The 13247-nt window shown below is 44.2% G+C and overlaps 2 protein-coding genes across 2 annotated transcripts in view; one reads left to right on the top strand and one right to left on the bottom strand.

The window, feature by feature from the left end:
- LOC139347268 (uncharacterized) overlaps positions 1-13247 on the bottom strand; it is a 233030-nt gene that overhangs the window by 82706 nt on the left and 137077 nt on the right. The window lies entirely within an intron of this gene.
- The window catches only part of galnt14 (UDP-N-acetyl-alpha-D-galactosamine:polypeptide N-acetylgalactosaminyltransferase 14 (GalNAc-T14)), a 121023-nt gene that overhangs the window by 15803 nt on the left and 91973 nt on the right, over positions 1-13247 (top strand). The window contains exon 2 of the mRNA XM_070986693.1: positions 11369-11538. Within this exon, the coding sequence (XP_070842794.1) occupies positions 11369-11538 (170 nt within the window). The remainder of the gene's footprint in view (positions 1-11368; positions 11539-13247) is intronic.

Here is a 13247-nt window from a genome sequence, read left to right as displayed (position 1 = left end):
CTCTCTCTCTCTCTCTCTCTCTCTCTCTCTCTCTCTCTCTCTGTCTCTCTGTTCTCTGTTCATGTCGACCTCGCTCTGCTGCTCTCTCTCTCTCTCTCTCTCTCTGTTCATGTCATCCTCACTCTGCCACTCTCTCTCTCTCTCTCTCTCTCTCTCTCTCTCTCTCTGTTCATGTCGACCTCGCTCTGCCGCTCTCTCTCTCTCTCTGTGTGTGCTTTATGGTGGATGCTTTTATCCCCGGCTCTTTGCTGTACCATGAATATGCGATGTGATCCTCTCTTGATCCCTGTGGAGGAAATTGTGCCTTGTCTACGCTCTGCCGCCTCCACAGGGGGGTTAAGAGGTCAGAGGTGAGGCTCAGTTACAGATTCAGTGCCTCACCTGCTGGCACTTCACCTGGACTGTAAGTGTCCTGGTTGAAGAAAAGGAGCCAGGTGAAGCTTCGTTGTGTGTTTCATTTTTTCTGTAGAAAAAGAAAAGCTTTGAGTGACACACATTTCTGCTTCTTCACCGTGCACTGTATGTGTGTGTGCGTGCAGTCATGTGACCACACATAATGCATGCTGGGTCGATGTTGAAACCATTTCTGTGCTTTTAAGAGGAAGACGAGTGTTGTTGCTTTCTGAATGACCTCGTCATGCATTTAGCTATAGAGAAACACATGCAGACGTACACGCGCAAACACATACACACTGCAACGCCACTCATGCAATTCCACTCATGTCCCTGTGCTCCCATGATTCATTGCATTGCTGGAAGATTGCGGGTTCAGTGGAGAGTTCTGTATCTGTGTTATGAGATATTATACGGGTAGGTGTGTGTGTGTGTGTCTGTGTGTGTGTGGTCCTTTGATGATGCTTTTGTTGTCACCTGATAATTCCCAGAACTTCCAGGATGCCTTTGTTTACCTTTATGTTTGATTTACAGCAGTTCTAAATTAAATGTTGAAATTCTAACGATAATAAACAGATTTTCTGTTTGAGCATCCATCTGCTGATTACTTGTGTGCCATCAGTGATTTTTACATCAGGAGTGGGGATTTATTTACTGGGATCAGGAACTTTTTAGAGCCCAGAACCCAAACTAGAACCTCGCCCTCGAGGTCTAAATGCAGATTAAGTTCTACTAGCCTCTGAAATGATTCTGGGAAAACATCCCCCGTTGTGGCAAAAAAGGCTAAATGTGCAGCAGTATGCTAGTGTGTGTGTGTGTGTGTGTGTGTGTGTGTGTGTGTGTGTGTGTGTGTGTGTGTGTGTGTGTGTGTGTGTGTGTGTGTGTGTGTGTCATAGACAGAGATGTATGAGCTGGAACAGAAAACAATGTAGAAACCAAACAAGCACCACTGCTGCAGGGAGAGATCTATACACACCCTTAATTGATGACTGAGGAGTGTGTGTGTGTGTGTGTGTGTGTGTGTGTGTGTGTGTGTGTGTGTGTGTGTGTGTGTGTGTGTGTGTGTGTGCGTGCGCGTGTGCATGCGTGCGTGTGCATGCGTGCGTGTGTGTGTGAGAGACAGTTTTGAAGGGAGAAAGAGGAGAGGGTGTTTGTCTCGGTGTGTGTGTGTGTGTGTGTGTGTGTGTGTGTGTGTGTGTGTGTGTGTGTGTGTGTGTGTGTGTGTGTGTGTGTGTGTGTGTGTGTGTGTGTGTGTGTGTGTGTGTAGTATTGACGTAGCGCTGCTCTCTCCAGACCTGAGCTCAATAAGCCTCGACTTCAAACAAACAGCAACCACTTCATGCAGGAGGAGAGGAGAAGAGAGGAGAGGGGGGAGGAAGGACGAGGAGGTGAAGATAAATAAAGGGATAGCAGAGGAGAGAAGGACGAGGGAGCTTAGAATAACCAGGAGAAGGAGTGATGTGGGCAGAGAGAGGGACAGACGAGGGAAGAGGAGGACTGGAAATGAGAGGACAGGTGAGAACAGAGGGAGGATGAGGAGGGGAAAGAAGATGAGCAGAGAAAAAGGGTAAGAAGTGAAAAATAGCTCCATGTGGCTGATGTGACCACGTCTTTGCTTTCTGATCTCAGATGAGGGAAGATTTTTTTGCTGCGTTCAGTCTCGTACTAACGAGTATTTACAAAGAAAATCACTCAGATCAAAACTCAGTTTGCTTTACATCATTTTGTCTCAGTCTGACCAGTCACAGCTGGGTTGGACTGGTGTCACTGAGAAGTTACTCACCACTGGCTGTGCCATCAAACAGTGTTTGAGCAGTTCTGTTTGCCTTTACAACAATTTTCTTTCATATTTACATAGATTTTTGGGAAAATCTCAATGATTCTGTTCCATGCAGTGTTGTGATTTGGGAAATCTGTGTGTCGATTCATCTGTGAGCTCCTACTGTTACCCACAACACCAAGGAACAAAAAGGAGACCTAAGTCATGCAGATGGTTTCATGCTCCTCTGCAGATCGAGCGTTGGTGATGGTAATGATATTTAGATGTACATCAGGGAAGAATCAGCCTGCTCGCTGATGTGAACAAAGAAATGTTTGGACCTGTTTGGCTGGTCTACCTCACTGTTTTAGTGGCTGATGTGTTAAACTTTTTGGGATTCTATGGAAGTGACGTCTGTATTCGTCTGGTTGATTGTGAACACGACTGAAGGAGGTGGAAATGAAAAATTAGATCATCTAATCATCATCCATTCAGCTTCGATCCAGGAAGTTCTAGAGGTTGAGGACAAGAATACATTTCTGTAATTTTGCCACAAAACAAAAAATGTTTCTATGCATTAAACACGTATATGCTAACATCTGCTAATAACGCTCATCCCCAAAAGAAAGCAAACGAATAAAAAGTACAGTGTCTTCCTTTATGGAGCTCAGACGCACAGAAGTTTAGGAGTGAACTTTTGTTTTCAGACGTGTCTACCCTTGAACAAATTAATTGTCATTGCCAAAAGATATCAAACTCCATTTTCTCACGATGAAGGTTTAGTAATCTCATTATCTGAAGACAGTGAAATGTAAAAGCTGTTAGTTCAAGTGAACTTTGAATTTTATCTGGAGCAGAAAAGCTTGGTGCAGTTCCCGCCTGCTCCGCTCTGATTAAAGCAGAATGTGGAGCGCTGATCAATCACTTCCTCCGACTGTATCTCCACCGCTTTGGTTCCTCTTCAGTGAGCCTGACTACAAAGGCCGACGCCCCCCCGAGCCGCTCTGATGTCGATCTCCACATCTGAAGTCACCATCTGACAAAACTGTTTCTCACTTTCATAGCGTGACAAGATAGTTAGTCATGACCTGGAGATAAGAAAAGTTTGATACCTCGTTGTGGCACAAAAACTAATTGGCGAGTTTGAGATAACAGGATTACAGAAGAGTCCATGCAGACGAGGCCTGTCGCTGTGAGTGATTTAAAGAGTGCTTTTTTTAAACGTGGATGTTTCCTGCAGCGTCTGGACTGAAGCTAATCCCCCCTTTTCCTGTTGTCTGTCTTTGTTTATTGTTTACCTTGTATAATCAGTCTGATTGTTATCTGTTTTTGTCAGATTTTTGGAATTATGGATTTGACTTTCTGTGCTGTGTAACGCTTAATCTGGAACTGAAGATGAATTTTCAGATGTTCATCTTTTTCTTTTTTTTGCCTCGTTTGCATCACCAGCATCTGAAGCTTTTTTTTTACTCTTACTTAGCTAGAAGGCGCTAAATCTCTTTTTTAAAATAGTCCAAGCCCAAATGGAGGCAGTGGCATTTTACAGAACCAACATCACTGATGGACAAAGAACAAGCGAAGTAAGAAACAGGAAAAGAGAAAAACTAAGAGCGTTGAAACCGTCCTATCTCAGCAGCCGTTCTGCCTTAATCCCACCTCTGTAACCTGAGTCAGATCACTTTGAAGCTGGAGGAGATGGAGGATGATATTCCTCTTACCTTCGTCATAATGCCTCTGATAACCGCCGGCTGTCTGGGTTGAAGCTCGCCTTTGAGAGATCATTTAAGAAGGAACAAACATAATGGAGACATCACATTTGTTTTTCCGTTTCCTTACTGTTGTTACGGAGGTGATACATCATGATAGAACACAGGGGTTGACGTGTGTGTGTGTTTATGTGTGTGTTTGCAGGAAGGAGGTCATTTGTTCATATGGTGCACATGAACGGGGGATAATAAAGCAGAGGCGCGCACACACACACACACACACACACACACACACACACACACACACACACACACACACACACACACACACACACACACAGAGTCCATACATGATTTATGCCTTGGATATAATGGGTAATTCATCATCTGACTGGGTCACATATTAAGGTGAGGAGACGCTGAGAGCTCAGCGCTCTTTGCTTTATCACAAATAACAGTAGCAGTACGTCCAAAGCTTGATTTGTAACGGCTGTTTTTCTTGTATTTTCTTCATCGTGTTGTGCTGCATAATCTGTGACTCTCTCCCAGTTACACACAAACACACACGAGTCTGGACTACAGGCCGACAGCCAGAAAATGAGAACGGATCGTTTTTCAGCTTTGGCAAAATAGCTAATAACCGCACCAGATGAGGAGACATTTGCACACTATTCTGCATCAACACCCACATTGAAGATGACTCAGCCAGCAGAGCATGTTGACCGCTAATCCCAGGCTGGAGCTTTAGTGCCCGTGAGCATCACACTAAGACCCCGCGGCTCCTGACGGTCAGAGCCGCGTCCTGCACGGCAGCTCGCTTCCATTGATGTGTGAGCGTGTGAGAACGAGATGAAACTGTGAAGCACTTTGGATAAAATGTCAGCAAGGAGAAATGGTTGATTTAAAAATGAAGACTGATGTGTTGATGTGTCCTCACAAGTACAGCTGAATCTGTCTCTGTCTCCCCCCCTAACACACACACATGTCTTCAAAGAGCGGTGGTCTCATTAGCAGCAGTGCTGCATTCAGAGGCTGATGTCTCTCTTCTGTAATTCTCTGCTTTTGTGTGTGACTCAGGCTGAAAATATACATCTGAACAACACTGACACTGATAAGTACAGGCAACGACACTGATACAGATACTAATACTGCACTAATGTACTGTTACTGTTGCTCCTCTGTGTCGTCACCACTACGGTTTTATAACATCTTGATCTATAAGCTGGATTTATGGTTGATGCAAAAGGTTAACAGGAGTCTCTACGGCGGAGCTTTGGGTTTATAGATCAGCGTTTTCTCCTGCTGCTAACAACACCAAACCGATGTGCTGTGTGTTACATTATGCCGTGTTTCCACCCTTTTAGTGCCTCTGCCAGGAGGTGATGTTTTCAGTCCGGTTTGCTTGTGTGCTCGCTTGTCATGAAACTTGGTAGAAGGGTGCGGCACGGGCCAAGGAAGACGTATTGAATATTGGAATGCATCCGAATCACGGGCCAGATACATGAAATATTTTTCCCTTTTGCTAACAGGCAGTGCCAGCCCTCGTTCTCCTGGGCGATCCTGTGTAGTGAAAGTGAGGCTCATAGGGAACAGTCTAAATGCAGGTGGTGTCATTACTCGAAGCCATTACACTGAGCAATCAGCATTTTCATCATAATGATATATTAAAGCAAAAAACTCGCTGGTTTGATGTCAGATGGATGAGTGATACACAACAACCAGACTGTCAACTGGGACCAGTCAGTGCAGTGTTGCTGGGAGATGGGATCTACAGTGTACTCACTCTTCTCTACCTTTACCTCTAGCTAGGGCTGGGCGATATGGCTGAAAACTCTATTGCGATTAAAGTATTTTATATTGGTCGATATCGATAATTATTGATATTTTTTATGACCTATTTAAAATAAGGACCAGGAGAAAAATACATCCAATTTAAACATTTTTATTTTAAATTTAACCTTCCTCTGATTATAATCCCCTCAGCTATCAAGGCAGAAAGGAAATGTCAACACAACCATGGAAAACACTCAAATAATAAATGTCCAAAAAAAGTGTAAAAATGTAAACAGAGAGAAACCTGAGAACTTTTTTTCTGCACGTTTAGTGCAGAACGTTCACGAGCTGATTCACCCTCTGGTGAATGAAATGTTTTCAAATATGTGCAGTGTTTTGTAAACATAGCAGAAACTGAGGTAGACGACATCTGTAACATACAAACAAACAAACATGATAGACAGTACAGTAACACTGACTGAACTATAAAACCAGCCTAGACATTTGAATAACTTAAGTCACTCTTCTTACTCTAAACATACATGAACTATTCAATTATATTTTTATTGCAAGTGTGTTTAAGAAAAAAATAAAGCATGTGTAAGAGATGTTTGTAACCTGGCTTCTCCACAGTGCTCAGTGAAGCGTGTCTTTAGCTATATGATATGCCGCTGCCTCCGTTACGTCTTCGTGCCTTTTTAGATGATTTGTCATAAGGCAATGAAGCAGATACCTCTGCTTGGTGGTCAGCTGCTTGTGCGGTGGTGCTGCGGTTGGCGGACGTTGGCGAATACGGCTGCGCTCCAATGAGTGAGCGCGGCTAAGGTGGTTAAATAAGTTTGTGGTATTACCGGTCTTGGTGGGGACGAAAGTCTTGCATAAGTTACAGACCACATTGGTCTGACTACGGCCCGACTTATAAAATCCAAAAAACTCCATACTGGCGAGCTGACTTTCCCTGTTCTATCGACGATTTCTTTGCTCGCTGCAGCGCTCACTTTCTATTTCTCATCTCACTCCTCGCGGAGCAACAAACACGTGACAACGACATGGCGCAACCGAACTTGATAATGTAACATGATTGGCGTGTTAGCGTGTCTCTCTCACTGATTAGCGATTACTCCCTACGTTGCTCAGTTATCTGAGTGCCTTTGTTCATGCAACCAACCTCGCTTCACAACTTCAGGTTTCTTCCGACGAAGACTAAAAAAATGATCAAATGCTTTATCGAAGGCATTTTATATTGATATTGATGACATATCTATCGCGAGACATATCGCTGTCGTTTTATCGGCCCAGCCCTACCTCTAACCAGTACGAGCAGAAAGTAAAAATCATCATAGTTTAGTGACATAAATGAACAACATACTTTTAGTTTGATGAAAGTTTTTTGGCACGTAGATGTGCTGTAAGTGGGATAAGAAGTGTTTGCTCTTTCTCTTTCAAACTGGTCAGAGGGATTCAAACCAGCAACCTTCCAGTTCCAAGACCAGTAGGTTTTAGTACACAGTGTCCTGTCCTCCCTCTTCTTCTGTCTTTACCTCTGCTGCCTTTCAACAATGTGGGCTGTCTGTCGAGTACGGCCCTGATACAAGGTGTGCGTGCGTGTGCGCATGTGCGTGCGTGCGTGCACTCACACTTCAGGCTTTCTCATTATGATTCTAAATGTATCAGTCTGTCTCGTCTGGATGAATTAATAGGTTCCTTGGTGGCTTGGCTCTCTCCCACACACACACACGCACACACGCACACACACACACACACACACACACACACACACACACACACACACACACACACACACACACACACACACACACACACACACATTGTTTGTCCAGCGCGTCGTGCCTCAGGTGCGTTAATTGAATGTCTGTGTTCATGTACGAGGCCGTGAGAGGCACTGAGAGGATGCCACGGTGCATTAGCAGGACAAGCTGTGTGTGTGTGTGTGTGTGTGTGTGTGTGTGTGTGTGTGTGTGTGTGTGTGTGTGTGTGTGTGTGTGTGTGTGTGTGTGTGTGTGTGTGTGTTTCATAAATAGGATAAAATCCAGAGGACCTTGAATGCAACCTCTCCTGAGCTCCTAGCGAGACGAGATGCAAACAAATCTTACAAGGAGACAAGAAGTCCGCAGGTGTGTGTGCGTGTGTGCACGCATGTGTGTGAAACTCAGACAAGCTTGATCGAACGCTGCCCTTTTCTCACTTCTTCTCTCATCTCGTCTCCTCTGTCCACCGCCCTCCTCTGTCTGTGTCCACGTCTCTCTCCTCTCATTGGACATTCTCTCCCTCATTCCTCACATCTCTTCTTTCTCCTTCCTCAGTTTCTTTCTTGTCTCCCTCCTCATCCTCATCCTCATCCTCTGTAACTTTGTCTCTTACCCTCTTTCCTCTCCTGTTGTCCCTTCCTGTTGCCGTCTCTCCCTCTTTCTCCCCTCTGTCTCTTTTCCTCACTCCATTCCTTCATCTCCTACTCCCACTCATCCTCTCTTGCCATTCATTTTTTCTGTTTCCTCTTCTGTGCTCCTTCTTCTCCTTATCCCCCCCCCCCTGCTCTTCATGCTTCGTTGTTACAGCCACCAGGGGAAGAACTAGCAACACAGACTAACACACACACACTCACACAAAGAGTCTGACTCCCAGCCCTCTAATGGCCCCATTTAGACAATGTGTCGCATCAGCAAGTCGTATGGCTGAATAATGAGGAGAGAAGAAGAAGGAGGAGGAGGAGGACAAGAGAGGAAGAAGATAAGGAGGAGTGTCAGTCGTTTTCCGCTTCCTTCCATCCTGACTGCTGCTGCCCCACCGTAAATGTTGTTCTGTTACACACACCATCAGCTCTGTGACCCTGTGTGTGTGTGTGTGTGTGTGTGTGTGTGTGTGTGTCTCCATTCATCTCCACTATGTGTGGTCGTTGGGGAGAAATATGGCCTCTGGGGTTTTTGCTGAAGCTCCTGTGTTATGTTTATGATAGGGCGAAAGAGAGAGAGAATGATAATGTACGCTCTTTATGCCGCTCGCCCTCAAAGGAGCATCCTCTCCCTCTCTCGCTTTCTTACGCATCACACAAACACACACGGAAACCCACACTCCCTCTCCGTCAACTGACACACACAGAAGATACCTACAAGCACACACACTCATAAATGATACACACACAAACACATCTAGTCCCTCAGTTGTTCACACACATACACACGCACACACACTCCTTCCTGCATGCAAACAGGCATCTGTACTGTCTCATAAATGATGTACGCTCTCTTTTAAACTACACACACACTCTCCGACAGACAGAAAGTGCAGCTGTAGCTGTTTTTTTCCTTAAGTCGCTGCCACCTTGTGTTTTTCTCCACCAGCTGTTACGAGCTGAGTGGGATTTATGAGCCACATTAACATTTTACATCTTATTTTATAACATTTGTATTTTCGGGAGAAGTTCGGGTTTTGCAGAGTTGGTTGTTTCTTGTTTCTGAATTTTCTTGGTGCTGGATGACATGAAGGAAGACCATCTTTTCCTGCTCTCACACTGAGAGCTTCGTCTCTGATTAGCATATTAAAGGCCCATACAGCTGCCTTTGCATGCTTTAGCGCCATTAACTACAAACTGCATATGTTTTATATAAGCTAATTTCATTTATTTATAAATGCGCTGCACCTTAATGGCCATTTCTGTACATGTGCCAGTGTTAGCCAGCTGCTAGTTTTCCAATGCAGTCATTTAATGAAGCCTTGCCTGATCTGAAGCATCAGGCAGGTGTCAGTTTATTTCATTATTTTACATTATTTGTGCCTGTTTTCCGAAGCATTGTGCAGGTTTTAAGGTTGATTTCCTTCCTTCCTTCCTTCCTTCCTTCCTTCCTTCCTTCCTTCCTTCCTTCCTTCCTTCCTTCCTTCCTTCCTTCCTTCCAGAAAGTCGTATTGATTTTCGTTTATTACATGGAGCTACAAAATCAACCTGCAGGGACCCCCAACTATCCTGAGCTCAGAAATTCATCACAGTGAACTTACAGTTATCTTTATTTCATTGTCAAAGTCAAGGTTTCTGTTGTGTGGCACTGCAGCTGAAGAGTCTGCTCTGACTGATGTTTTCAAGGACGCCTGAGAGTGAGCGGCTGAAAAAGCTTTTTAAATGCAAGAAGCAAACGCGTTCTCAATATTTGTCTTCTGAGGTTGATTTTCCTGCTGCAAGAAAAATGTGACTGCAGTGCAGTTAAACAGCAAGCCATTAATGTTCCAATGTGAAAATGCACATTCATTACCAGTAAATATAAGACAAAAAGATAAGGTGAGATGGATGGAGCGCCTCCTGCAGCCTCTGCATGTGATTTTCAGACATTACAGAGATGAGCTGAAACTACTGCTGCGTCCATCTGCTGATTGTGGGAAGTGTCATGGCAGCGATTTCCTAAATGTGATGCATGAGAATGACTCGGAAACGAACCCAAATTAAAAGGCGACATGTATATTTTTATCTCCGACGAGGGCCAAGTGAGCTGAACTACTTTGAGATCCAAATAAAAACAGATTTTTAGCAAAACGCTGGCAGAATCAAACCAGAGGACAGTTAATTATGTGCATTTATTTAGGTGAAATGAATATGATCAGAAAATAGAGATTTAAAGCCCAAACCAACAGAAAGCCTCCAGCAAAGCACAGATCAGCACAACGAAAGCTGCTGAGAGACAAAGTGCAGCATTTAGTCACAAAACAAGGAGAGAACAAAGACGATGAAGAGCTGAAGTTCAACATTCATCTTCCTGAACGCCGAAGAGCAGAAAGTTAAAACCCCCTGAATCTTCTTTAAGTCAAATTACCTCTAAAAGCTCCCCTGATGCTTTTAAAAGGCCTCTGCTGTGGACAGCTGAACACACACACACACACACACACACACACACACACACACACACACACACACACACACACACACACACACACACGCACACACACGCACACACACGCACACACACACACGCACACACACGCACACACACGCACACACACGCCACAGGTTAAGACTCAGATTGTGACATTTATGACTAAATCTCACATGGCCTCGTCATCCCAGCCGATGACGATGTTGCTCTGCTCTGAGATGTTTCACTGGTTAACTGAATGCACTGACTGTCGCCAGCGTGCAGCACAGTTTGGTTATTGATGAGCTGATACGCTGCTGCAGCTGATTGATTGACAGGCTGATAAAATGGACCCACAGCAGCTCGATCAGGTCATGGATTTATTGATGACCTCCAGGGCCTGCAAGCAGTATGGATGTGCAGCATGTGTGCTGGTGGTGATGGTGACTCATCATCTAGAGGAACATGATGATAAAAAAAAAAAAATCACTTTTAATTGACTCTCTGGGAAAAAGAGCAGTGACATATCCCATCATCCTGATGTGTGTTATCTCACAATTATTGGATCAATACACACCTGACATGGACAGCAGGGTGAAGGTGTTGATGTGTGCTTAAGTCCAGATACATTTATGTATGTACAGACGGTAAAGAAAATCAGTGAATTAATCAATAAACTGAACAAAAATACTGTTTAAATTTGAGTTTTAGCTGCTTTTCTGTGTTTTGCTCTAAATTAAATCTTTGTTTTTGAAACTTTTCATTTTTCTGTATTTTCAGAACTGTTGTAGACTGAACCATTAATGAAACAAACATTAACTGAAAATAAAAATGATTATTATCTTTGGCCCCAACTGACTGAGCGGCTCTTTGATTGACAGATCTCGGATGCGGAGTGGGAGGACATGTTGGAGGGCTTTGATGAGCGGAGCTACCTGAACGCTCGGCGCTGGAAGCCCGGCGACGACCCGTACACCCTGTACGCCTTCAACCAGAGGGAGAGCGAACGCATCCCCAGCAACCGCGCCCTGAGAGACACGCGGCATTACAGGTACACACACACAAACACAAGCACACACACACACACGAAAACTCACGCACACTCTTCTCCTGTTGCTCATTTTATGGTTTGAGTGTGTAAGAAGTCAGATCCTGTGTGGCAAGTTTATCTGAGCAGCCACACACACACACACACACACACACACACACACACACACACACACACACACACACACACACACACACACACACACACACGCTCACACTCACTCACTCACTCACTCACTCACTCACTCATTCACTCCAGTGCAGTGTGTGAATCTCCCAAGTGCACTGCATAGAAATAATGCTTATCGGTACAAGTACAAAGCCAAACAGCCTGCAGACTTGAACAAACACATCAGAGAACACACAGGACCCTATAGATCAGCTCTCAGTATGACAGGTATACACACACACACACACACACACACACACACACACACACTCACTCACATAGTCAAACAGTAACACAGCAGCAGCTCCCCGAGCTCGTAATTAATCCCCTATCTGTGCTAAAACAAATTTAGATTATGGAACCAAACACATTTTCATAGAAAAACCACCAAATTACAATCTGTCTGTCCGCGAAGAAATTAAATTAAACACCAAAATAGAAATCCTCTTAGCGGAGCGCCGTCCTCGTCTGTTGGAGAGACGCTCAGGAGGAAGATAAGGAGCGCGGCGCTTTGACAGCAGCCGCCTTCTTACACAGTTCAGGAGATAAAAACTTCCAGGCACTTGTACAGAGTGTGAAGAGGTCCAGTGTGGCTGGGCTGCCGGGATCTCGCACACACACACACGCACACACACACACACACACACACACACACACCTGTCCTGAACTACTGTTTCCACGATGCGGTGAGGAATCAAAGCCGTGTAGGATTGAGCGACTTCCAGTGGTGAGGTTGCAGATTGCAGCCAGCTGATGGCCCCTCGCTTCACCTTCCCTGTCAAAGCGTGTCAGAGAACAAACCGTGTTTGGTTTGTCCACTCTGGGCTGCTGTAGAAACACAGCAGACCTGTTGAAGAGACCCTCTGAAGAGCTTGTTCTGAGGTTGTGAAAGCACAAACTGAGTATTTTCCATTTCTGCCAGTGGATCTGTGGAAATCCACGCTGGTTCTGTGGGGACTTTGATCTTTTATTACACTATTAATACTTTAAGTTTTATTTGAATCATTTCTGACATATTTTATTGTGGTCATGTGTCAAGAACACTGTGTGTCAACACAGATCTGTTTTCATTGCATTACATCAGAGCATTTTCTGTCTCGGTCTCATGAATGATTTGATGATGTTTGTGATTAAATGTCTTTTATTCTTCCTGCACAAATGAGCCAACAGACCTTTTCTTCATTGTGTGGCAGAATCAGACGTGTTCTGCATCTGCTGTTTATGCTTTATGTCATCACTGAATGAAATATTCATGCATGAGGTGCTTTTTACTTCACATGGGAGTATTCGAGATGTGTGGGGCATGAATTTATACATTTTTCCTCAGATTCAAGCAGACATTTGAAATGTTTATCATCTTTGGGCCCTTGAATGCACATCGCTTAACGTTTTCTGTGCATCCAGGTTGAGCTTGTACTGTCTGAGGCCTGGCGAAATTCCTTTATTTCCTTTATTTAAAAATATAATTATTAATACAATTATTTTATATTAATTATTAATATAATTTAATATAATTAGAATTATTGTTGTTAACAAATACCTTG

This window comes from Chaetodon trifascialis, chromosome 19 (genome assembly GCF_039877785.1).
Source record: "Chaetodon trifascialis isolate fChaTrf1 chromosome 19, fChaTrf1.hap1, whole genome shotgun sequence".
Lineage (NCBI taxonomy): Eukaryota > Metazoa > Chordata > Actinopteri > Chaetodontiformes > Chaetodontidae > Chaetodon > Chaetodon trifascialis.
This window is presented reverse-complemented; position numbering and strand designations above follow the sequence as displayed.